The sequence below is a fragment of the Nanorana parkeri genome, unplaced genomic scaffold (genome assembly GCF_000935625.1).
Source record: "Nanorana parkeri isolate BGI_ZX_2015 unplaced genomic scaffold, ASM93562v1 scaffold66, whole genome shotgun sequence".
Taxonomy (NCBI): domain Eukaryota; kingdom Metazoa; phylum Chordata; class Amphibia; order Anura; family Dicroglossidae; genus Nanorana; species Nanorana parkeri.
The window spans coordinates 1,076,018-1,103,554 of NW_017306334.1; the positions used below are offsets into that span (position 1 = coordinate 1,076,018).

Below are 27,537 nucleotides of genomic sequence, written 5' to 3' on the forward strand. Positions count from 1 at the left end.
ACAACACAGTGGAATCATATTAACAAAAAAATCATAGTTGTAAAAGTCAGTAGCAGACTATAATCTTCTCTCTGGTTCTGACTGCTTTCCAGATGCAGTAGACTGGTACCTTACTGCTGTACCGTGACCTGACTGAGCAGCATGCTGCGAGACAAATACATGACTAGTGAACCCGGCTGTCATTTATACTCGTGTACCCATAGCATACATCTTAGCAGTTTCTGTCTGTGGAGGAGAGTAAAGCTTGCCCGTTGAATTTCTTGCAGGAAAATAACTCTTTCTAGAATAATATGATTGGTTTCTGTTGTATCTTCCTTCTGAAATAAAAAATAGATATTAACAATATAAATAATTTGCTTACAGTTGAAAAGTGAACCTGTGCTTGTCCATGCAAAAGTAAGGAATAACTGCATTAGGGCCCATTCACACCAGCAGCCCAGTGCTGATGTGCTTCATCTTGACACTTTGCACTATTTACTATTGATTTTTTGTTCAAACTTTATTGAAATGTCACATTTATTTATGTTTATTGAAGTGACAGTTCATATATACAGTATTATGGGCAGATGGTGGTACCGCTTACACTGCAGGGCTCTGCTAGAAATGTACCCTCAGTTTCTGTTATGCTGACAATGACACCAGACAGGAAGTGAGCAAAAATCTGCAACATGTCTTTCCCTATTCTGCTAAAGAAAATCATTTTTATTTCTGTATATGTTGTTGGTGAGAACATGCCTGTCTGGTGAAACCATTGTCAGCAGAACAGGAAGTGAGGGTTAATTTCTCTAACGGAGCCCTGGAAAGCAGTGATAAATGGACAGGGGTTCCAACCCTTCCCAACTCTATCAAAACAAAAATAAAAATGTTTTAGCTGAATATACACTTAAATCTTGAAGTCTTAACTTGCCGCTCACATAGAGCTGAGGACACTCATAGGACATACACCACTAGGGAAAGGGGCCACACTACAAGCCATTAACGCCATCACACCACACCCATTTTATTAGAAACAACCATATTTTGTCACATGCCTGATGTGCAGTGCAGGAGGGGGGAAATGGGGCAGAGACAACAGTAACGACCTGCCTAAACCTACCTAAATGTCCCAACAATTAAAACTGGCTGTCTTGTGGTAATATATTTTAGATCTATTATTTAAAATGTACTATATTTTGTGCAGTCATTTGTAATTAGATCCCTCCACATTTTTTAAGGCACAGGCATAATTGCTACCTACAAATTAATAGAATATTTATGCATTGCTAAAACATGAGAGATTCTAAAACCTGACAAAATGTAAAATCATTGATACCAAATCTACCTTTGCTGCTTCCTACCGCTTGTCAAATACAACGATCATGCTGAAAGATATTTATCTTGGTAATGTTATATGGATTTTTGAAAAATAACCTTAGTAAACAAGTCTCTAAATATTGACAGGAAACACTTTGCTGAACAGTTACAGAGAAATGGTGTGAATAATGCATGGGTACAAGTTATCAGCAAGCTGTACATCAAGTTCAGTCCGACATTTATCAAGGCACCTGGCAGTACTAGTAGGTAATATTACAGAAGTATGAACTCCAACATGACTTGTATATAAATATATATTTCAGCACAGCTTGTATGTAAAAATATGTTTCAGCATAACTCATACATGAAGTTGTATTTGTATAGATGTAAATCACATTAAAATATTTATTTGGTAAGTAATGATGTCATCATTTAAATCTGGAAATTAGAAATATATATTTGGAAAGTGTTGATGTTTCTTTAAGCTTACAAGCTTAAAGCAACTCTGTTGCTATGGTAAAATTTTGAAATAAAACCATACCTGGAAAAGAAGTGTAACTACTCCCCTTGTCTTTGGCCTACACCACCAAAAGTCACCCTGATCCTGAGAAATTTTCACTCCTCCTATTCTTTCATTTTTGTATGCTCTCTTAACTGTGAAAAAAACATACTCACCCGCCCAGCAAATCCTGCATTGTCCTGCTAGGAGCCACTGCTCTGCTGACATAGGTTGGGTCCTGCACTGACTCACTCTTCCGGGTTTAAGCAGCCCACCTCCTATGACCTGTCTCTGGGTCTGCACTTCAGCTTCTATGCTTTCGTGCTTCTGCAGACTTCAGTGATATGTAAAGTAGATATCCCAGGGGTTTGTGTGAACAGGGGCATGTTATTCTCTGCATTCTCACCAAAATAAAACAAAAATCACTAAAAAATGTAAAGCCGTTTCCCCCCTAAAAAAAGTATTTTCAGATTTACGACCTAGAGAGCCCATTTGCTGGTAACAGACAGATTAAGTCAAAAGAGAGAGTGAAGGTCCCCTTTAAGACTAAAGGGAAACCAACACTTATTGTGACAATTTCCTGGGCCCCCTGCAGTTGTGACTGGTTCCTCTGGCTGACCTAGACACATTGCGGCAAAGATTTAGAGTTCCGAAGGAGGAACCAGTGAGAGTTGCAGACGACCAAGGAGACTGACACTCCTGGAAGACAATAGCAAAGGTAAGTATTTACACTGTTGTTTTACAAGTATGGCTTTATTTCAGGATTTTACAATAGTGATGAGGTTGCTTTAAAAAGAATCACATAATGCATAGTGATGGAATTCTTAGCTATCAGTAAATGTAAAACACAACTTTATATAAGGGTCTCAATTGATAACCTCATTCTGAAAATTTTAGTTGCTTGCCTATTCTGCTGATCCCCTAGCTTTAATATATTCTGAATCACTGACCTGAAGCACGTATGTATGTATGTAGATAAGGAGGATCAAAGAAGAGCTAGAAGTCCTTCTCTGCATACTTGCTCTGGGTAATTGATTCAAGGAAAAAAGACAAAGAAGTAGCATGGCAGCCAGGCAACTAGCAATGTTAGCAGAAGAATAGGATTAGCAGCCTCCATATTTATCCCATAAAAGGTTTTCTTTGTGAGTTGTGTACTGTAACAAGTGGCACACAAGCCCTTCCAAATGGCAATTTTTTTAACTATCTTTCTCTAAAAACAGTTGCCCCTCTCGTGTCAGAGTGTCAGGCAAATGGTGTCCAATTTAGCACATCTTTCCCTCATCATACTTTTCTCTCTTTTGGCCACTGTAGTGATATCATGCAGGGGAAGAACAACATCTGGGAGTTTGTAGCAAGGAATAAAGTTAATTTCAGATGGCATTCATGGATAAAGAACAGAGATATTTGACATACAGAAAAGTCCCCAAATGTACATCATAGTCTAGATTATCACCTAGAATTAAAGGAGAACTATAGGGTTAAGTCTTTTCCCATAGTTCTCCTTAGGGTAACTTGAGGACACAAACTAACGCCCTCACGTCACCCTAGGCTCAGTATACCGCAAGCTGTAGCCCTCGATATACTGAGATGCCGCAGTATACAGCGAGCTGCTGCTCGCGGTATACTGAGACGCCGCAGCTGAAGCAGATCCCGACAATTGTGCCTGGATCCGCGCAGCTGCGTGACTGACAGCTGGCTCTGCCTATCTAAAGGCAGAGCCAGCTGTACCCGCGCAGGCGGATCGGAGCGGGGAGGGGGGAATCCAGCCCCTCCCCTGTCATGGCAGAGAGCCGTGACAGGATCGAGAGGTGAGCGAACGCCGGTATGTGTTCGCTCACCTCCTGATCTACTGAGCCGACATGTGACAGTCTCATTGTCACAGGTCGGCTAGAACTATGAGGTGAGTGGAAAGCACTCACCTCATAGTTCTCCTTTAAGTCTTATATTTAAAACTTTATAGCTCTGAAAAAGCCTTTTTTGGCAAACAAAATATGTTTTAAAATGGAATACATTACACTAAACTATTTCCAAAAGGTAGGTCCTTTTAATACTAACAAAAAACGCATATACAATATAATTATAAAATAGCTGAGCTTAATAAATTACCATTAACATAAAGTACTCAAGCATGTATACAAATGTAATTTAAAATTATGTTTACCTTGAAAGAGATAATGGCAGGATATGAGTAGAGCGCCACATAAAAAACATCCCAGAGATCCAATCATTCCAAGCCAACAAGACCAACCAAACTTGTACTGGATTCCAAGGAAAACATTGTGCATTACTAAACTTGAGCGCTCCACATATACATCAATCGCATACCATACTGAGCCAATGATCCCAGGGACACCTGATGGAGCAAGCACAATGATCATTTCTATTAATAGGAACCTAAGACATGCTGTTATACTGATCATTTATCATTTTATAGCTCATATTTTTGATAAAGATGACAGGTTTGTGAGCAATATTCTCTTTTCATATTAATGTGTCAATCTGATATTGTGGGTTTTATCTACCAAAGGTAAATAGGATGTTACATTTTCAAGTGAATTTGCACCTTGCAAGGGAAGTTGCCTATAGCTTGGTGAATGTGCTTGAATACTAATGTAAACCAACCTGAACAAGAAAGTGATAAACGTATCTAGTTTGTTATTAAATAAAATTAAGTTAGGATTTTCGCTGCCCTCTGATTATCCTTATTAGCCCCTTCTAAACCACCATTTAATCCTTATTACCCCCTTCCACACCATCAGATTATCCTTTAACCCTCTTCCCCACCAATCATATTATGCTTATTACTCCCCTACCCCACTATCACATTATCCTTATTACCCCTTTCCACACCATCATATTATACCTATTACCCCCTTCTCCACCAGCAGATGATCTCTATTTCCCTCTTCCTCAAGGGCTCAACCACATACAAGTAGCAGAGGAGCACCTCAACTGTCATTGGCACAATAAGGTAAGCGTTTAATGATGTATGGATTACAGAGCTGGAATAATTTGAATCTTTAATATCCGCCTGGAGTAAGGGGTTTACTGCAGCAAAAGAAAATCAGGTCTCCTGCAGACAAAAACACAAATCCTTTGCATTTCCAGAAGTTGACGATTATGGATTGGGTGTATTACTGAGATTTAGGTTTTCAGATGTGATTATTGCTGCACCAAAACTTCTCATGTAAAATGTTTGCACCTTTAACCTTTTACCAAAAAACAACCATGACAATCTTCAGGAGTCAGTTTAGCACTTTTATTAGTGGACAGAGATGTCAGTATTTAAAATCTTTGTTTAGAGAGACCCTGTCACTTTCCAAAATATTCTAATCCAAGTATATACCTATAAAGAAGAGGGTGCATACCTAGCTTTCCTGCTGCCTGTGCCACTCAACTCCATTGCAAAGACTGGTCCCCCCAAGTCTATGGGGAAACTACACTTCCGGAAATGTCTATTACCATGGTCCTGTGCAGCTCTTGCTGGTTCCTCACTCTGACCTTATGTCACTCTAAGAGAGAGGAGAGATGTGATGTCAGTGGGAGATCACTCTCAAAGTGTCACTTTCCCAGCAGACTTGAGGAGAACATTTCTTTGCAACAGAACCGTGTTGAGCAACGCATGTGGCAGAAAAGATTAGTATGTATCCTCTTCTTTACAGCTATATGCTTGGATTAGAACATTTTCTAATGTGACATGGTCTCTTTAACAAAGTTTGGTCAAGTAATCAAATGGCTCCTGGTGAGCTTTATGTGCCAGAGCTGATGTGTAATTCCTGTCTAAACGTAGAACCTTTGATCTCCAAATTATAAATAAGCATAGTTTCCCATTTTAAAGTAACATAAATATGTTGCATGTTTCAATGAAACTCATCAGAAACCAAAAACAAAGTGTTCACACTTTCTATGAGCTTTCATAACAGTTTAATAGAATCCCTGTAGAACAATCTGTGATGTTTTGAAGAATAAAATCTACATATGCAAAATATGAAAGGGTTGGCAATACATTCCTCGAATATATTTGTTTAAAGGGGCTATAAAAAGAGCCTATTTAAAGTTCCAAGTAAAATGAATTCTTTCTCAACTGCAATTCTCTAGAGAAAGGTATGAAAAAATATATCTCTTTCTACATTTACTTTTCTAACCAGCTCTGAATGAAGAAAGAACTTGTTTATAACAAACTATTAAGTTCAGCATTATTTAACTATTACAATGCAGTGTAATGTGTGCATATGTATTGCAATGTAAGAAATAAGCCATGTTTATCATGAAAAATACATGAGTTGTCTTAGGCTACATAGATACTGTATGTGCAGCAGGTATTAGTGTGTTGAGCACTTGTAATATACATAGAGCACACCCAGCACTCCCTTTAGACGATAATGTGTAAGTTAAAAGATATTAAATACAAAAAAAAGTAAAACAACTATTCTGAGACATTAAAAAATGTGCACCTACATGTTTATCTCCCTATCCTTATCCCCTACCAGATAATTAAAATATATAAGCGCAGTTCATACCTCAGGCAGTGTTGAGGGATAGGCATGGTACTCTATGCCTTGCCCTCTCTCTTCCTCTCTTTTTTTTAAAAATTTTTTATGTTATGTTGCATTCCCTACTTATACAGAGGTATAGGGTGGTTTCTTTCTGCTGACTAGTGTATTGAGATGACTGTTTGTACACAGGCTGATAAGTCCTCTGAAACTACCAATCTTACTGTTATGTTAACATGTGTATTCAACTGTTTTGGACTCTGTATGTATGCTCCTGCTCTATATACTAAATAAAAATATATTGTTAAAAAAAAATGTGCAAAGAATTCTGTGAAGAGCAGCAGGTTGTTACATGACAACACAGAAAAAGCCAGCTCAGTAAAGACATGCTCAGCTTTCAGTACTTACAGTATATGGATTATTGATTATATTCCTGCATATTGCTCATAATAGGCAGCAGTGGCGTAACCAAAGTTACGGGCGCCCGGGGCAGAATGGGGCGCCCCCCCACAACCATTATATCATCACCCCATCCATCCCAGGGATACTAACCTGATATAAGTAATTTCAGTGAGGTGCTGCCACAATACAGACATATAAGTCCCAAGAGTATAAATAACGATTATGCGGCGCTAAATAACCCTAGTGTAATTAATATTAATTGCAAACTATATAATTTTCAAAACATCTTAATAAAATTGTGCAAATAGTGGTGAAGAATAGTGTAACACAACCAACACATACACTATAGATAATTATAATTTATGTGACCAAAGACTGGATATATAAAAATCCAGATATGATTTTACATTAGTTAATGACAATCAGCACGGGTTCAGGAAAGACCGTTCCTGCCTAACTAACAAAAATAGTGACTTTTTTACATAACCAGTAAAAAAACTTCATAGAGTGATAAACGTGATAGTATCAATATAAATTCATAAATAGTCCTTCAAATCCAAAACATATAAAGTGCTAGTGCTTGGAGATCCTCCCAGTGTCACACACTCAGCGCATGTGTATCATTTTACACTTTGCAGGTAACCTGAAGTCAGTATTGGATCAAAAAGTTCTCAGTGTTTCTCCCAAATGTTTTAACGAATGATGTTTCACATGTTGTAAAAAGAATCAAAAGGAACTCCTCATAGTTCAGTATATCCCAAATGTTTATTGATAAAACAAAAGTAAAAACTCACATGTACATATAAGAGCGGCCGGTATCCCACGAGCTCCTGTGCTCACTTCCGCATTAGCTGTGACGTCTTGAAGAAATACTATATCCCCCGTCTAGCGCTTTCAATTCCCTATATAGGATGTGTCGTTTAAACGCTGTATTAAGACCACGGACATTATAGCTAATTATTTGTCCGCCATCGGGTTGCACAGCCACTCTCCTCCTCACTGTTTCATTTAGGGGTCTCCACACGAAGGAAGTGGGTAGATTGATATTGATGGAGGAGAGGAGAATGGGAGAAGGGGGGAGAGGGCAGACAAGGGAGAGTAGTATACATGGAAAGTAGAGGGAGAGAGACATAAAAAGAAAAGAAAAAGATCGGGGAAGGAGCCCCCAATCATGATCCTCCGTGTTACAAGACAAAAACACTGAGGTACCAAAACGTGTTCTCTTGGAACCATATACGCAATTTTCGGGGTACGTGGCAGGACCAAGGACGGCGCCGCCGGTCAAACCTGACCCTAGGCAGCCAGGGAAGCCGAGGTACTTAATCACTTCCGCAGTCACCAGGGCCGACACGCACCCGCAAAGTTTGTATCGCTAGCATTGCATTAACACAATTTATTTATAAACAGATATATTCACCAACGTCTCAATGGTAGTACATCCCGGTATCAGCCTGATGAAAGGGGCCGTTGTGACTCAGAACGAAAAAACATATGGGTTCTTCGGCACAAGTTCAGTTGAATAAGCAGTAAAACTAGATTTTGGCAAAAGAACCATAAAATGAGTAAAGTTAAGAGGGCGAGCAGTGTTCTTTCAAGTATTGCGTCGAGCAGACAGTGAGGTAGTGCCCACTAACCTCCACTGTTGATCAGGCAGCGATGGTAAGGAAGGTAAGATGTCACCCCATCCCGGTAGCTTCGGTACGGTGATATGTAGAAATTCACAGAAGGCTTCTAAGTCTTGAGGGAAGCGGAGGACTGACGTCTTGCCTTGTCTTCGGGCGATTAGGCAGGCCGGGAAGCGCCAAAGGTATTGGATGTTGTTAGAGCGGAGAAGCTCCAGCAGCAGACGCAAAGCCCTGCGTCTGAAAAGGTTTTCCCTAGCCAAATCAGGGAAGATTTGTAGGTGGGCGCCATCAAGATATGTGAACGGAGTCTCCTGGAGCTTCATCAAGATAGCTTCTTTGTCTGTGTGATAGTGTAGGCGGCATATCACATCTCTGGGTGTTTCGGTCTGTAGGCCCCGTGGACAAAGGGTTCTATGCACCCTATCGAACAAGAGGGGAGTAGCGGAGGCCTTACCCAGTATGGAGTTAAAGATGCCCCGCAGGGTGTCCGCCAGGTCGGGGTCCAAGATCGGCTCAGGGAGGCTCCTCACCCTTAGGTTGTTATGGCGTCACCGGTTGTCTTGGTCTTCAAGGCGGTATGAGAGGTCACTCTGCATCTTGGCTGCGGACTGAAGATGGGACTGCAGGGCTGTTATGGCAGTGGCGTGTCTGTCCAATTGGCTTTCAGTATCCTCCACTCTGTGGAGGAGGTGCGTGACCTCACCTCTGACCGACAGTATGTCGGCCTTCAGGGAGTTGTCAAGAGTACGAAACATATCTCCCAGGTCATGTTTAGTTGGAAGAGTGCATACTTATTCGTTCATCGGTACGGTATGTTGGGGCTCCCGCTCATCTCCGGTCTCCGACCGATGGTAAGGCGACTCAGGGTCTGGTCCTCGTGGTGACGAGTGCGTTGAGTGTGTGGCCTGTGAACTGGCCTGGAGTTGTAGTATCATCCGAGTCGGATCTCTATATTGCAGGTAGCGTGTTCAGAGCTCTAGCTAGGCACGTCTGAGCGCCGCCATGTCCAGCGGCTATTAAATAGCAGATTAGCTATTGCACCCGCCCTCTGCTGCTGTCAGTCAGCAGAGGTGGACCTGATGGAGAACTAATCTAATAGTGGGAGACTCCCGGAACGTCTGGGATAGTTGGGATGTCTGCCATCCTGTCCCTCTGGTTCTAAGGATAATTCAATACAATATACTGTACAGTAATGCAGAATGGCTCCAGCTATAGGACTACACATCCCAGCAATACACTATGCAGCAATGCAGAATGTCAACTGACTATAGAGGACTACAAATACCAGCTATGCATTATACAGTAATGGAGAATGGCACATGGCTACAATACAAAAGGACTACAAAACCCAGCAATACATTATACAGCAATGAAGAATGGCATCTGGCTATAGAAGGCTACAAATCCCAGCAATACATTTTAACAGCAATGGAGAATGGCATCTGGCTATAGAGGACTACAATCCCAGCAATACATTATACAGCAATGAAGAATGGCATCTGGCTATAGAAGGCTACAAATCCCAGCAATACATTTTAACAGCAATGGAGAATGGCATCTGGCTATAGAGGACTACAATCCCAGCAATACATTATACAGCAATGAAGAATGGCATCTGGCTATAGAAGGCTACAAATCCCAGCAATACATTTTAACAGCAATGGAGAATGGCATCTGGCTATAGAGGACTACAATCCCAGCAATACATTATACAGCAATGCAGAATAATATGAAGCTACATACTCTGTGTTGCTCACCCGTGCTGTGTGGGGTCTCAGGAGGCTGTGCATGGTCCCACTATATCTAGAAGCTCTGCGTATTTCCCAGGACTCCAGCAAAATTATGGGGAGGTGGGGAAGTGATGGTAGAGTAAGTACAATGCTGCGTATGTTACCTATAGGCCAAGTACTGTACAGGTTCACTTTAATAAGAATTTGGACCCTCAATACTAATGTAATTTAACATATTAATTGAAACATATCAGGAAAATAGTTAAACTCTTGGAAATGCCAAAGCAAGGAGAAAAAACTACTCTTGGCAGGATAAGGTTGACCAAAAATGTATTATTTAGTAAAATTGGGAGGTTGACAATAAAGAAACACTCTTCCAGTCCTGGCAGAATCCAATGAAAATTCAGCTCTAGGATGTTGTTGTTTTTTTTATAGGAATGTATACTGGACTTGTAAAAAATGTTTTCTTTATTTACTTTTTATGGTCAAATTCGAAAAAGGTAAAAAAAGAGTATATATTTGCTGTACTGTGTCTTTAATTAACCCATGGTCTTCTAAGACTCATTTGTGATGCATCAAAAATATAGTAAAAACAAATGTATAAAAAAGTTTAAATAGTTTAAAAAATGTTAAAATAAAATGGTCACAAACCAAACCAAAGTTTATGTTCAAGCCTTATCTTTCATTAGAGTTATTACAAAGTATCCAGCAGAAGCAAAAAGTTTCACAATATGTGACCATCTTTTTGAGAAGTGCCACATTTTTACATGGATGAAGATATGAGGTGTTCCATACAAAACTGTTCAGCTGCTTTTTTAATGGCTCTAATAAAAGATACATGAAAGAAACAGACAACCTAGAAAAGGATTTCTACTATTTTTCAGTATTGAAGGTCAGAGGCTTTATTGTCATCTTTTTTGCACGATAGCCTTTTAGTGATGACTGCTTCTTAAACTGTACAACTTGTACAACTATATATACTGCTCAGCAAGTGGCATTTGCCATTATACACCTAAATTGATTCTGTAACAATAGAAATATGGAAGTTTCTTTTGTGAACTCTGTGTTTTAATAATGCAAGGTCCAGATATGCCATCCTGAATCTAGCTTTGCTACCTGGGAGTCAGTGATTTGGAACAGTAGTGAAGACATCTAGTTTAGACTTTTCACACTCCATTAGTTGAATGCCTGTTCAAGGTCAATTATTTATTAGATGGTGAGGTGAGAATAATTTTTATAGCCCCAGAACCTGCACCTTTAAAAACAAGTGAGCAACAGCCACTCCTATATTTCTGTAATCACAGGGTCCTCCTATAAAAGTGACATTCAGGAGTTAAATATTAAAAATGCATTCAGGTGCCTTAACTATTAACAAAAATGTATCTTATTTGTGTATCACTAAGCTGTAGATTCTCAAATTATCTCTGAATTCATGCTGACACTTTCCTTCCTTCTGGAGGGTGGATATTTTTGTTACTCATGGTCCTTGTGTGTGTTGTAAAGTAGTCACTGCTCCAAGCTCACTCCTGTCATGGACTACAATCTCAACACAAATTAGTAAACTAAACGTGAGATCATAGACCATCACGGACGCGAATTAGAAGCAGTGGCTTCACAGGGACACAGAGACCATGTGGAAAAAAGTAGCCACCCTCCAGAAGGAAGGAAAGTGTCAGCATGAATTCAGAGATGATTTCAGGATCTCCAGCCAACTGATACACAAATAAGATACAGTTTTGTTAATAGTTAGGTTACCTGAATGCATTTTTAAGATTTAACTCCTGAGTTTAGTGTCACTTTAAAAAGCTTTCTAAAAGTCATTTTTGCATTTACTTTGGCATGCCCCATACCACGATACACAGATGGAGTGTGGTTGTGAGGCTCCCTACATTGTATTGTGGGATAGGAGGGGGTGAGGGTTGTATCCAATATCTGCAGTTCAAAGGCGCAGAGATTTCAGGTGATGGTGGAGCCACATAAACTGGATGACTAGGTTCCTGCTGTACTGACAGCTTATACTGACTTTGGCCATGAGCAAACAGTGTTACTTTAAATAGGTCATTCAGCCTGTACTGCTTTTTCCATATTATCCTATGCAGAATTATGAAAGGGGCATATGACTGATCATGATTTGTAAATTCTAAGACTTGACAAAAACTTTACTTTTGGAATCCCATGTGCTTTCACCAAGGGTGGGAATTATGGGCTAAAAGTCAATTATATGGTCAGCTGATGGGTACAGGCACACATTTTGCTGAATGCTTTAAGTTCACTTACAAAAATCTATATTTTTTAAATGTCAGCAGTCAACACACCTGCCATGTACGCACATCATACACTGATGGTGATGAAGGTGACACCTGGTTTTAACAAGCTGGCCATTCACTGAGGCACTGATATGCCAATACACATTCTGAATGCTTCCTAAGCTTACCTCCTACAATGAGTGTAACTCCAGCTATATAACAGATTTTTAACTTCATTTGTGATTCATCTGTCAGGAATTTTACACAATCAAGCCCCAGGAGGAGGAATATGAAGCCAAATGCTGCCAGAATATCTGCAGTTATCATGAAGCCACGAGTTGCCACTAATTTCACTGAAAAACAAAGACAAAGGGAAAACACATTACCAAATAGTATAAAACCGTTCATTAAATAGCAAAATGTTACAAGTAAGCAACAACCAAACACAATAATTACATTGAATGTGACTAACCCCTTTGTGACCTGTGAGGCTTTCAGTATCACCTTCAGTTTGACTGGGTTTTTAAAAAAAACTAAGAAAACAAATTTTATAGCTAAGCAGTTACCATTCAGGAAGGTTTTCTGTGGTGTCCTCCTTGAGCTAATTCCACTCAGATAGACTGACTGTTTTTAACCACTGTTGTAACAGCATATATTTATGACAAAGAAGTGCTAAAGCAACTCTTCTAAATTAGATTCATTAGTTGATGGCATTATTGTTGTACATACATGCACTGTATGTAGTTACACAGGAGGGTGCACAGGCAGACGACATAGAACTCTATGATGCGGGAAGGCCCACCTCATCTGGGCATAAATCCATCTTTGGATACTAAGGGGTAAATAATACAAACTGCAACCTCTACACTCTGTTCTTCGCTACTGATATATTGCACTTTAGAAAATTACAGTAAATTTGAAGTGCGTTTACAGAAGGATGGTTAGAGGAATAGGCTGGAAGTGGGCCAGTAGACTGAGCAAGAGGAGGATGGAATGGGATTATGGCTTGTACTTTTGGAGATGCAATGACTTTGAATTGTTACACAGGAGTGTCAGTGGCTAAAATAAAGCTTTTAGCTTGAGTTGATGGTGGTTATTAAAAGGAAACAGGGTCAAAGGCGCAGAATCTAAGGAATTCAACGTCTTCTTTCCAGAAAGAGAACAAGTGTTGTGCTGTGAAAATGATTCTGAAATGACCTAGAGTTCAGTGAATAGCTGATTGATATGGCCTCTCAAATAATGTGAACACCCATCATTCAGCGCAATAGTCAACTTCACACAAAGAGTTACTATAAATACAGAAAACTGATGGTTCATCTAAGTTAAATTACATGATATCATCTCAGTTCGGTTTGCATCACCTTAAAAGGTCAGTTCAAACAAAAGTCATATTTCTGTTTTTGGTAGATACTGGAAAGTTAACAAACCTGATTGTTTCTTGTAGCTCTTGGGTAGTCTGTTTTTGAGATATCTGCACTTCAGTTCCTAGGTTGTGTAACTGCTGTGGCCATTATGAAGATGAGCCCTTTATCTCTGTTGTATTTTATATTTATTTTTTATCATGGAGAATGCAAATAGAGGTAGTGAAACACACAAAGGTGGATGGGACATCTAAAATTCCCAGGTGCACAGAAACACAGTGGGGAATTATTGCAGAGAGTTAGAGATTTCTGTGGTGGAATATCCAATACATATAAAGCTAAAGGATATAACAACCCACCAGACTGCATCTCTAAATAAATATCACTTCTAAGTGGAATGACCCTTAAAACAAGTATCACTGTTGGTTTGTTCAGTAAGATTATACAGAAAAAAACAAAAATACCAAACCATCAGAATAAAGCTTCAACTTAGCTCACCTAAATTAACTTAATATTGTTACTTGCTATATGAATAATACTTGTATTATCAATAACCTTTTGCACAGTAAACACTTGTTGTCATTGTAAAACTTATTTTGTTTTATTTTGCTTTGAAAATAAAACATATTTCACTTTTTTTATTAAGTTTAGCAGTCAAACTGCTAAAAGATCTACCAAACCTAAATCGAAATAGAAATGTTCTGAGCAACAGGTTTTCTATCCTGCTTCGCATGTGGTATTAAGAAAATCTTGATTATTGGCCATATTGGTATATGTGGACATAAGCAGAGGTCTATAAAAAAGCCACTACCTATTCACTTACCTGTTTGAGACCATAGTAATAAAGGTTAATAGCGCAAATCCTAAACTTTTTGTATGGCATGTTAAAGAATGAAACAGGCTGCTTTTTGAAGAGGTTCCTCAGAAAATAAATCTCGGTCTCTTTCTCACAAGATGTGGCTGCTTCCTAATTTACAGCCTTCTTCTCACTATGGTGAGTGTCAAATGTGTGCTATGCTTAAAGAGAACCAGTCATAGATGGCATTAGTGAGAAACTGAGGGGGTTATTCACTAAAGAGTGAAGAGTTTGGAGAAGGCAGGAGAAGTGAACAATCTAGGCCAAAATAGCCGATTTGGAACAATTATTCAATTCAGCTCACATTCTAGTTCACTTATGTTGTCCTAGATTGTTCACTTCTCCTGCCTTCTCCAAACTCTTAACCTTTTTGTGAATAACACCCCAACTACTTTTAAGTTGCTGTAATAACATAGCTTTGCTCTTTCATGGGTATGTGTGTGTTTTTATTATTTGCGTGCATTCTCTTCCTGTCATAGCAGAAGTGTCATCTCAGCATCAGACTGTTAGGCCCCAGTGGAAATCGACCTGCTTCCTACTTGAGCTCAAGGCTGAGAAGTGACAGGATTTCAGCTGTGCTGCTGTAGGAGGGTAAAACTATCAGTTTAAAGTTTTACTTCTTTGTAATGTGACAGTTTATTGAGTGTGCGTTATCAACGTTGAGCTAAAGTAGTAGATAGGACAGCCTTAAAGCCTGATACTTCTGCTCTGACATAGAGAAAAGAGAAATTAATGATAAAAAAATCAAGTAATACCTGAGAGATAAGGATTAACCATTATAAGAAACCTATGAGAGGATATTGATATTACAGATAACTTCCTGTATTTAAAAAGTATAGTAGGAAATTTCCTATGACCATCGGAAGCACTGTATTAACCCTTGTATTTATTTGATGTTTTTTCAATTAAGTAGGATGCAGCAATAAAACTTCCTAACTAACATTAATCTTACAATTTAGAGGGAAAATGGGAAAATAAATGTATACATCTTAGGATAGGATATGTGGATTCCTCCTTGAAGTTCTGAATTTTAGAAATAACTTTGACAGCAAACACATAGCTTACCACTGCACCTATTTTCCAACCCTAAAGGACAATTTTGGCTGTAGCTCAGAACATCAGAGATATTCACTGTATTGCTCGAAGCGGCAGGCTTAATTCATTGATCTGCCAATCAGCAGGTCTGGCATTCACTGAAATTAGATGTCTGATACAAATAAAATTTGTCACCACTGATTATGATAGAGTGGCTTTGCACTTGGGAACCTTTATTCAGTTCAATCCAATCCACTGCACCACACTAATTTGAAGTACTACAATTTGAGGGGATGTAAATGAAATTGTCTGAGACCTTCTCTTCCAATCCACAAAGTGATTTGTGGTTTTTTGTTGCTGGTTTAATAAATCTTGAAACCTGATCTCTTTAGATGTGACATACACATAATACAAATACAAAGGTGACAGCTTTAATTCAAGTACCGCATACCTTTACTAATGCATTACCTGATTAATCAAACTCAAGGCAAATTTAATTTTAACTCAGGGTGTTACTGAGGTTTATAGATATAAAAATCAATACAATTAAGTAAGTAAATGTATATTTACAAGATAGCATACAGACAGTTGGTGAATATAAATGTATGAATTTAAAATAGCAAGGCAAACATATTCCGTTATCTTCTTTTTTACATTAACCACTTTAGTCCTGGCTGCCATTTTAAAACAGGAATGACAGAGGATATTTGTCCCAGCGCTGTTTTAAAACAGCACCCAGTGTCAGATGGTCCTGCAAGTCCCTTCGACATGTAAGGTCGGAACCGCTGGCTGTCAGAGACAGCCAGGGCCCAGCACTGAGCCCATGAGCAACAACGATCATCAATTGGGTTCACGATACTTCTACAGATTACTCCATAGGAGCATGCTGTAAAAGAGAACGTAAACACAATACTTCTGCATTGTGTTTACATTGGGAATGTCGTGATATCACAAGTGATGTTACGGCATTTCCAGTTAGTACAGAGGTCAGGACCGAGCTGTTGTAGCTCTGTCCGGACTCTCCCTGCAGCAATAGGCCACCACTTTACTGATCTATTGGTGGCTGATCGTGTGTGATCTGTTGTTGCACAACTGCATGGGGGGGTCTGAAGAAAAAAAGGAAAAAGTGTAACTATCAGAAAAAACACTGTGTATAAATATACTGTGTATATATATATATATATATATATATATATATAAACACTGCACTGTTGCCCTTCTGTTGTCTTGCCACTCTCCGTAGCATGTTTAGAAGAAATAGCCATCAATGGCTGACTGCTCCTTTCTTAAAATGCAAGTTGTCTGCTGGTCATAATGATGCTTTGGATTCAGTATTTTCTGAGTCACTTGCTTCAAATAAGTATAGTAATTTTCTGACTTTCATTTGTTGCATACTTGCTCTGAGTCTTTTATCTGAGTCTGAGGCCAGCATTTATCATGTCAGTAGAAGGTAATCTGTGTCTGTGCCCTCCTCATCATCACTACTGACATCAGACACCGAAAACAGAAAGAGAAAACAGTTATAATATGCTGCGGGGTCACATGTCCTTATTTTTTTGTATTCTTTCACTTTCACTTGTGTATGACTGTAGCGCCATGGGGATCTCCATAAACATGAAGGGTTGAGGTATAAAGGCTTCACCTAGCTATAAACACTACTCACATGGCATTATAGCTGCTAGATGGAGCTAGATGATCATAGGAATTCCCTATGCTCCTCGGTGCCAACTAGCTGCTGTAATGCCATGCAAACAGCACTCTCCCATCTATACGCTGGGTGAAGCCTTTATAGATCAGCCCTAAAATTATATATATATATATATATATATATATATATATAAAAAGGCATTTGACGTACATTGGAAGATAACAAATGCCCTATTTCTAAATCTCATTTGCCACACATACTGTATATGCAAAACATATTCACCAGCTTTTGTTCTACAATAGAATAATGGGAAAAATTACTTACTGTAACACCTTTCCCATTAATATTAGGCTGAATGTGACATTTACTGCACATTCATTGTACATTTACTTCTAATCTGTAGATTCTCTAGGTACATATGGCAAACCTTTAATGGAATTAATGATGTAGATTTAACAGTTTCAGCACTTGGAAAGTTAACACATTTTTAGGCATTTCTAATCCTTAATGACACCTTCTCCTGAGTACTGGGGGTGTCAAGGAGCATGGATTCATTAGCATTGAGTCCAGTGATTTGGGAGAGGCTCCCTTTTTTGGGGACCCCTCTCAAAGCAGTGAACGAAGTGTGGGCTGGTATCAGCATGGCAGAGGGTTGCAGTGGACAATGGTTTTTGCATAAGTAATCTACTATCTCAAGCTGTGAATGTACAAAGAATAGTGTCCAGTGAACTTTGGTGATTGCACAATGAGTTTAACATTTTTCCTCTAATAAATAGAATAAATGTTACAATACTACCTCTTCCTAGTGAAGAATTGGGGCTTGCAAATGTCAGCAAATATTTTTTTACCTGGGAAATCTGTCAGCATGCCTAAAAATAGGTAATTGTTACTTGGCAAATATACAGCAAATGTACAGTGAATATGCAGAAACAAAATCTTTAAAACCCACTAGTGTTTTGTCCACTGGGATACTGTTGTCCAGATGCAAGTAGTAATTCATGCAATACTTCTTACATTTATAAGGCAAAGGAGGAAAAAAAGCTAAACATACATACAATACTAATTCCCATCCAAATCCACAAGGTGGAGTTATTTGTTAACACTATAAATCATTTACGGGGACAAAATATGTGGACATGTAATATTTCAATTACAAAACAATATGATAACTGCATTAAGTCCTCTCAACTGCCGGCCAGTATTATCATGCGTACCAACTTACCTGGGTGCTCTGCGTATAAGGAGTCGTACTCATCACAGGTCCGAATGCCATCAAACACATTAGTTACACATTCCCACCACAGTCCACGGCATTTAGTACTCACCTTTATTTAGAAAAACAAAGGTTAAGCAATTATTCTGTACAGATCAGCAGTAGGTATTTACTTCTTTGAAGTGTACATAGCAGATAGTTATAAAATCTGATGTAACCAAAAGGAACCAGTTAGATTTTGAATTGATTAAATAGAAGTAGATTTTACATTTTACTTGTTCTGCCATCCCAGTTAATGGGGAAACCTAATATTGTAACACAACCACAATTTTTCAAAATTCATAGTCATGACACTGAAGTAAACTAATTGGTTTAATTGTACCCATGGTCAAAATGTAAACTCATATATTCATGATGTATTCCTTTTTCACATTAATTTTTCGTTATTTCTAGCCTACGCCTATTACTCTAAACGATCTTAAAGTCTGGAAACATACTTTCTGAAGAATTCTACCCATTTACTTAATAAATGCAGTGACACCTGTTTGCTATGCTATGTGAGTATGTATTGTTGTGTCACCCATTTCATAGAGTCTGCTGCTGAACTACAGAGGTGCTGAAGAGGAGGAGTTTTAGTAACCACATCATGACTGTTTGCAGGCACCAAGGTACCGTGGGATATGTAGTCTTTCGAAATTGAAAGTAAACCAAAATAATGAGCAGAGGAAGATCCACAAAGCATGCAGGGTTTCCAGGAAGTTGTTGAAAGAGATGTCCAGCAGGTAGGTAGAATTTGCGTGAAAGGGGATTTTTTAAAAATACGTTTATATTGGATTATCAAAAGTAACTTTTGTTTGTATCTCTTTTACAATGGTGATATTATAAAATTAAACTGTAAGCTGTGACTTTAGATCTCTTGTAGATCTCCTGTGGCCCTTTCACTGCTGGCCAACTAAGGCTTATGTTGATAGCAGCACAGGTTTCTCAACACACTTGTGGCTGCTATAACAGACAGCACTGTGTTCAGCCCATAAATGCCAACTGTTGGCTTTGTATTGGAAGTGATTACAGCAGCTGTACAGCCATCTGATAATTTGCATGGGCTCTTGGACGTGCACCCCCTACCGCCATGTATCCTGGGCTTGTTTACTCTTCTTGCAGGCCTTGGACCGCCATAGCGGGTGTTGGTGTCAATATGAGAGGGAGATCAGTGAACATGGTCTCTCCTGTTTATGAACCTTGTATATGAATTAATTTGTCACTTCCGGGTTATCAGATGTCATAGGTGACAGGTTCATTATAGGCAACAGGTCCATTTTAAGGTGGCATTAGGGGTCTAACAGACCCCTAATGCCACCTTAAAAAGAACCTGCCACCTATAATATGCTATGATACAGAGGGCTGCTATCCCATTATGGGATAACAATAAACTTAAGTAAAAAAACTAGTTAAAAGTTTTAAAGCTCCTTGCCCTTATGTACATGTGCATACATACCTAAATGTGTTTGTCGGATGGGCCTACATGCAAAAATAACAATTGCATCGCACGTTACATATCGCCGCATTCACCAAAATGAAAGAAATTATTCTAGGGCCACTAGCACACACTAATGGGTCTATTTATAAATAATCTACAGGGCCCTTCTCCCCGTTAATCTCTGTGAATGTTCGTTCTGTGCCAATAAAGGCAAAAACTAAGTTTTTAATATATTTTCTTTTCTTTATGAATGTACCATTAGTTAAATACCACATTATGTTCACCGGATGGAGCTGAGGCAATAGGAAATGTATATTTATATTCTATGCTCCTCAGTTCCATCTAGTTGCTATAATGTGATATTTCACTAATGGTACATTCAACCTGCCAAGAAAATGTATGAAGAACGTTTGTTTATGTCCAATGCACATAGAACAAACGTTCACTGGGTGAAAGGCTCTGCAAATTGTTTATAAATAGAACACTTTACAAGGTTTTGTTCCTACATGAGATGTGCATGCAAAGTATTATGTTTTAATGTAAAGTATTGGGAAAAAAACATACATGCAGAGGGAGCGCAGTTTTTTGCAAGAGCAAAATAATGATCTATAATTTTGTACTTTTTTCTATCATATATGATTGGATATCAATTAAACAGCACTATGTCACATGTATAAAATGTATATGAATATAGTTAACAAGAAAGTCATGCAAAGAAAAAAAAATTTTCGTGCAATAATAATTTCAGCTCAGTGGATACCATCATGTAAACTGCACAACAAACAGTGAATATTGATGCTTTAATATGCATCCTGTTGTTAGATATGCTGCATAATGACTGCATTGGCTGACTCCATCACATTTTATTCATCCCTTCACAGCAGGTGTGTTAAATAATGCTTCTCTGGTGTAGCCTGCTACTCCACAGAATCAATAATTATATTGCTTACTGCAGCAAATGAACACATTCTAATCCAAGCATCTTGATAAAATTAGTGCTGTAAATATAATAGCTAACTGGCAGAATTCAATGTTAGCTAAAAAGAGAACAAACTTCCTTTGTGGTTTCTTATATTTCTCTGTGGCTCTGCAGGAGCTGTATGGCCATGGGTCATTTACTTGCCTCTACATAGCGAAAGAGTCTCTGAGGTCATTAGGCATGGAAGGAAACCCACTCTATCACACATTAATGCCCCAGGCTTGTTCTTGGAGAGCCTGGCATTAATTCCAGTTTCAGTTACGTGAGAATAGTTGCTGTCATTAACTAAGCACCCTGCTAATGAGGCACTTACATCCAACAATTCTTAAAAGGTGCCTTTGTCTATAGCAGGCAAGGTGACTACATAGCTATACAACTGATCATAAGAGAGTTCAAATAGGTTGTGCAGATATATAATAATTTTAGCTTTTTAAAGTGCATGTAAACGCTGATACTTGCTCTTATTTGCTCTCTTTTTGTGTGTTAAATATACAATCAAAAGCATTTTGTGTTATCTTTTCAATAAGGGCAAAAAACAATATGTGTTGATCTTGCTAGAAATGCAAAAAAAAAACCGTCACATAAACTTTGTACTGCACTGAAATCTGAAGCGCTTTTATTAGCCCCAACCAGTTCACCTCTGTGAACTACAAAACACCACCCTCATATGTTATGGCTATGAGGAGAGAGGAGATGGTTAACTGTATTTAACTATAATGTCTGTCTTATATTCTAAAGCACTTTGCAAACTGTTGGAGCTATAAATCCTGTATAGTAATAAATGTCCTACTGTACTCCCTGCCCTAGGGTAAGAACACTGCTCCTATATAGATACAGTACTGTGAGTATTGTCACCATAGAACAGGAAGTGTGTTACTGGCAGGATCACCAGGTGAAACAAAGGAGAAAAAGCCTGAAAACTAAGGAAGTCACTACATCCAAAGACTGGTAAGCTGCAATATATCAGATTTTTGTTCTTGGGTTTAGGTGCACTTTTTTAGCTGGTATTCACAATGTGCAGGATACCTGGATGCTGAGCTTCATTATTACTGATATATTGCTGACCATGAATGAACAGGTAACAACCCAAATAATAAACCTTGTTACTAGAGGCTCAACCAGCAAAGAACAAATAGTTGAATGAGAATATACTTTATTGTTTACAAAATGTAACATCAACTCTGTTAAAGAAGGAGTAGCAGTGATGCTTGGGCCCCCTATTCTCATGAGCCCAGGAACTGCTGAACCACCTGGACATTCTAGATCAGAATTTTGCAACCTTATTTCACTAACGGCACCCTTTAAAAGTATGCAAAATATTGAGGCACCCCAGTCTAAAATGTAAATTTTTTTTATGTAAAACGTGTGACCACTCCATACCAGACACAGATAGGGGTCTGGTATGGATTTTAAGGGAAGACCCCGCACAGAAATGCGGTTTCCCCTTTACATTAGAGTCCCCCTGTCAAATCAGGAGCCACATTTACATCAGAGCTCTCCTACCCTTTCACACCAGAGCTCCCCCTTTACATCAAATCCCCCCTTTCATATCAGAATCCCCCCTTTCACATCAGACTCCGCCCTTCACATTAGAAGACTGTCAACACCATGCAAAGGCATGACGCTGTGTGAACATTTTTAATGCCATTCCTCTCACACATGCACTGTGCATCAATACACTCGTTTGTTGATAGACCTTTTTCAGTGAGATCTTGGGAGATCCTTTTTTATGAACAGATGAGTGTATTGGCACACGGCGCATGCAAGGGAAGTCATGCACATCATGTCACACATGCTCTGTGCTCCAGTATACTAATCTGTTGATTAAAACAATACTTTTCCCCCAAGATTTCAGGAGCAAAGGTTTTTTTAACTTTTATTTTTAACTGATGATTGTACGGTACACACACAAGAGATGGTGCAATGTCATTAGTGGGCCAATGAGGTGTTTTGTTTTTTAAATAGCTGCACAGAATTCCAATTTGTAGGGGACATATACTTAGGGTTGCCACCTGTCTGGGATTCCCCCAGACAGTCCGGGTTTGGAATATTGTACCTGGGTGTGAGCCACCTCACACACTTGGGCACATTATTTAAACCAGACTTGGTGGTAGGCGACGGACGATGAGCGGCGGCGCTGTCTTCAGTCCCTCAACTCTATCTCCCTCACTCCCTTCCTCTGTTTCTCCTTCACGCCTGGGACTTGGTGAGCCAGGGGAAGTGACATCAGGGAGAGAGCAGAGAGGGTGAAGTCATCAGCTGGTGTGGAAGGTCTAACTTTTTAAAATATAAATTGAAAGGGGGGGTGGGTATTTGGTATAACAGTTCATTATGACATGTGATATTGTGAATAGGGGCCCTGTTGCTTTGGCTGCCCAAGCACCCCTGGAGGTGTTAGGGCCAGTTCACACCAATTGTGGTGCGTTCCAGAGTGGTAGCTGCTGGAACGCACAGCAATCGCACACTAAACTCCCCCCTTCGTTGTGGGGCGGGAGGGTCGTGGCGTGTGTATTGAAGTCAATGGCACCGCTGCCATGCCCCCCGTCCACAGTGCGATCAGATGCGTGGCAACACACTGCCTGCGTTCCGGTCCAAACAAATTCTGTATGTTCTATCTTTTTGTGTTCGGATTGAACCAGAATGCAGGCAATATTTTGCCATGCGTTCAATCACACTGCAGTCGGGGGCCGTGGCTGTGGTGCCATTGACTTCAATGCACCGCCACCCCTCCTCCAGCCCCAGAATGAAGGGGGAGTTTAGTGTGTGATTGCTGTCCGTTCCAGCAGCTACTGCTCCGGAACGCACCGCAATGGGTGTGAACTGGCCCTTATGATTTTTACCAACCTCTGTTGCTCTTGTTTCTCAGCTTTGTCTGCATCTAAATGCAGATAAAAACATAACTCAAATAAAAAAAACCCCCAGAAAAACAATATACTGAATACTATCATTAAATGTATTAACCTCCCACAGTAGGGTATTCACTCGGACAGTCTGGGTTTAGAATCCTGTGCCCAGGTGTGAGCCCACCTCACACCCAGACACATTATTCATTATTATATTGTGGCTAGTACCTCGCGACAGGTGGCGGGTGCCGGGCGGCGCTGTCCCCAATCCCTCAACTCTCCCTCCCTCTGCTTCACCTCTGCGGGTGGGACTGGGTGGGAGGAAGTGACATCAGGGAGAGAGCAGAGAGGGAGAAATCATCCTCTGGCAGCTGGCATGGAGCACTTTCGTCTGGGATTGCAGTTTGCTTAATAACAGGTATGTATTAAATTAACTATCAATTGAAATTGGGTGGGGGTGGGGGGTTGGTATAACACACAAAACATGCCCCCATAAAAAAATGCTATACATAACCTGTGACATCTTTTGTGGGGGCATCTTTTATGTGCAATAGTACATATCATCCAATACAGATGTCACCAGCACTAAGATTCCATGTTAGTGCAAAATCCATTTTATTGATAGTTGTCATTCAAATGACCAGCGTTTTTGGGGCCGTGCGAGGTCCCCTTCATCAGGCTCAGAAATCACATAGCATAAAAGTACCACAACTTTTATATAAACATACTAGAATGTCAATTCTGAGCCTGATGAAGGGGACCCTGTGTGGCCCCGAAAGTGTCTGTAGTTTGAATGACAACTATCAATAAAATGGATTTTGCACTAAAATGGGATCTTGGTGCTGGTGACATCTATATTGGAGTTCTGTTGTGAGCAGCGCCATCCACAGTCATTACGAGCGACCGTTACTTTTGGGATATCCGGTAAGGAGCGCGTCAAGGTATATGGATACTGCTTTGTATAGCACATATCTGGGGACCTGTGGCACACCGGCAAGTTGTGAATAACTTCATATGATTTGTGATACATTGTGATTAACTCCAATGTTATTTAATCACAAAATACATGCATAGTCTATACTTTACAAAAAAATTTACGCTAGGCGCTACAGTGTTCGGGTTTGGCTTGCAGAAAAGGTGGCAACCCTACATATACTTCTAAGACTGGAGAAAAAAGGAAGCAGGTAAGTACTACTAACTAATTAGTTTTATCAGGTAGATTGTAAAAGTGTAGTTAGATTTCATGGGAGGGAAGGTTCGCTTTAACAAAGAGCAGACTTCTTAGTGCAATTCCAGTGCAATTTCTGGGTCTGATGTCTTATGCATTGGCTTACTAAATAAGCCAAAATACTGTATCCCAGAGCAAACATGTTTTATTTTATTATTCTGACTGATCTAACTGAGGAAGGTTATTGCACTTTGCATATCATCATTGTTCTTTGCATTTCTGTATTAAGTAAGTCTGATATTTAGGTAAAGCTTAAAATAAAAATGTCAGAGTTGAAAAAAGATGACAGCGGTAAAACCTTTGCGTTAGTAAATCGCCCAGCCATATGTCTAACAATACTGAATCTAAGTATATCTAAAGGATAAAACGATTGGACACATGATTGCTTTGGAACCGGATCTCATATTTTTCCTGTATTATAGAGAGGCTTCTCACTACAAAAACATACTTCTAAATTCCTTGATTATTATGCTTTCTTTGGAACGAATGTTTACACTGTGTGGACAAATAAAGAAAAGCCAGGGTAGTGAAAAAATGAAGAATGGATAGATCTGTGTTTATTTACCCAAAAATGTAGCCCAGCTGCTTCTATCCTAAACCATAGTCTGTAGTCAACAAAATATCTGTTGTATTTGCAATATGCATACATGACAAATCAAACTGTTTTTATTATTATGTTTAAAATGTGAAAATAAAATTACATTTTTCTAAGGGTCTTGTACCTTAAAAATTTATTTATTTTTGTGTTTTATGTAGCGCTGACAAATGACACAGTGCTTCACATACTGCACATTCACACCAGTCCCTGCCCTTGTGGAGCTTACAATAATCTCATGTGCATACAAGGCCACTTTACCTTTCAGCATGTCTTTTGGAATGTGGAAGGAAACACACACAAGCACAGGGAGAACAAGCAGACTCTTTGCAAATAGTGTCCTGATCAGGATCTGAACTGGGGATGTCCAATGCTGCAAGGCCCCCAAAAGTTATATACCAATGGGGTGAAGCACAGTGGCTTAGCTATCCACTGTGACACTGTGCTTCCCCAATTGGTGCATAACTTCCATTGCTAAGCAATAAACACTGAGTACCTATATATGGAAAAACAAATATATAGATATTTGTCATTAAGTGCGATGATTTGGGTAATACAATGCCACTGCCAGCAGTGGTGATTCTTTATTATATTCGGAGACTGTGTGGTTGATTATTAAAGCAGTAGAGTAAGTTAACTACGTAAATAAGGAAAAGCAATGTTCTGTTTGAAAAAGAAAAAAAAAAAAAGGCTTTTGCTTGCACATATGGAGAGATTGAAGGGGGCACACTAAGCTAATTGAACAGTTACTTTGTAAAGTTAACACACTTTATAAATTGATCATGGGCCGTTCATTTTGTAAATAAAGCACACTGTTTAGAAATGTAGGCTCATTTAATAAATTAAAGAGTGATGTGCAAAGTAATTAATCGTAATATAATAATCCTTTTGTATGGCATAGTATTGTAATTATACTACCTCCCTATATGTTGTAAAGCGTTGCGCAAACTGTGGGCACTATATAAATCTTGTATAATAAAATAATAATAATAATAAAAATAATAATCTTATAAATACATGTTTTCACAAAACTCATGGTCCCTATGAGATACTGTATTTGTGTGTCGTCATTGAGCCTTGCACTACCAAATAAACAATGTTGTGTCTACTACTACCCAGTATATATACAACACTTTATAGGAACAATTTGAATTATATTAAGCTTCTAAAATGGTTAAGGGCTCAGGTCTGGAAATAGTGATAGGATAGTTATTTCTTGAGGTCATAAAACGTTTTTACCTCCAGGGAGTCATCTGCATTTTCCATCCAGCAGTCAGTCCAAGTTGCAACAATAAGGAAGCCAGCAGACACAAATGCTAGGCAAAACCCCACATACTGGGATAGGGTCCGTAATATACCAAAATTGGCACTTGAGGAGGATGCTTCAGCAGACTTCATGTGTGCGGTGAATGCCTTAGAAACTTTTCTTTATGGTCAGTATGTATAACAGTATAAGGATACTGATCGATGTGATCCAGGGCAAAACAAGTTGGCAAATGAGGCAGCTTTGTAGGTTCCTCTCCTTTAGCCAGTCTATAATTCCTCAGATCCCTGAACACCACTCAGTAAGGTCAGCCATGATGTACTGCATTTGTGCAGGAAATCTAGGTACATTATAAGTATGGTTAGTTGAATGGGGGATAATTAAAAACAAAGACGTTCCCATTACAGAGATCAGTTAATCATTGACTGGCTGCTGCATGGCCTTATAGGTGCATTGGTTTTATGCTGTGACAAGTTGAGTTCAGCTGATCTACATGACTGAAGAAATTAGTCGGAAATGAAACTTCGCAGTAAACCAGCAAAATAGTCTGGTTAAATAGTAAACAACATCAAATACATAGAAACAATAAGACCAATGACAATAATGTAATTTTTGTACGATGACAATGCTTGTCTTCTTGCTAAGTGCTTTAAAGTCACCTCTTATATCTATGCCATTCTCTCTGCATGGAATATCCACAGAAATCTGTGATGACTAATTCTCTTTTTTTTTTTTTATATAACAGGCTTT

At 39.1% G+C, this 27,537-nt stretch overlaps 1 protein-coding gene across 2 annotated transcripts; it reads right to left on the reverse strand.

Annotated features, from left to right (window-relative positions):
- On the reverse strand, positions 1-27,156 carry CLDN16 (claudin 16). 2 transcript variants are annotated; one of them, XM_018576396.1, is made up of 5 exons: positions 26,763-27,156; positions 18,411-18,513; positions 12,477-12,641; positions 3,954-4,145; positions 1-311 (listed from the first exon to the last, which is right to left on the reverse strand). In XM_018576396.1, the coding sequence occupies exons 1-5, from the start codon at positions 26,919-26,921 to the stop codon at positions 184-186; spliced, it is 747 nt and encodes a 248-aa protein (XP_018431898.1). In that variant the 5' UTR covers positions 26,922-27,156; the 3' UTR covers positions 1-183. The 2 variants fall into 2 exon arrangements, with proteins under 2 accessions (XP_018431898.1, XP_018431897.1); XM_018576395.1 differs by having other exon boundaries at positions 1-317.
- Between the last annotated feature and the right edge of the window lie 381 nt (positions 27,157-27,537).

Excerpts from the sequence above, each read along its gene's own strand:
- CLDN16 (XM_018576395.1), bottom strand. The coding sequence starts at position 26,921 with ATGAAGTCTGCTGAAGCATCCTCCTCAAGTGCCAATTTTGGTATATTA. Across the intron at positions 18,514-26,762 it reads ATGCAGATGACTCCCTGGAG|GTGAGTACTAAATGCCGTGG; the intron begins GTAAAAACGTTT and ends TTCTAAATAAAG. Across the intron at positions 12,642-18,410 it reads CTTATACGCAGAGCACCCAG|TGAAATTAGTGGCAACTCGT; the intron begins GTAAGTTGGTAC and ends TTTGTTTTTCAG.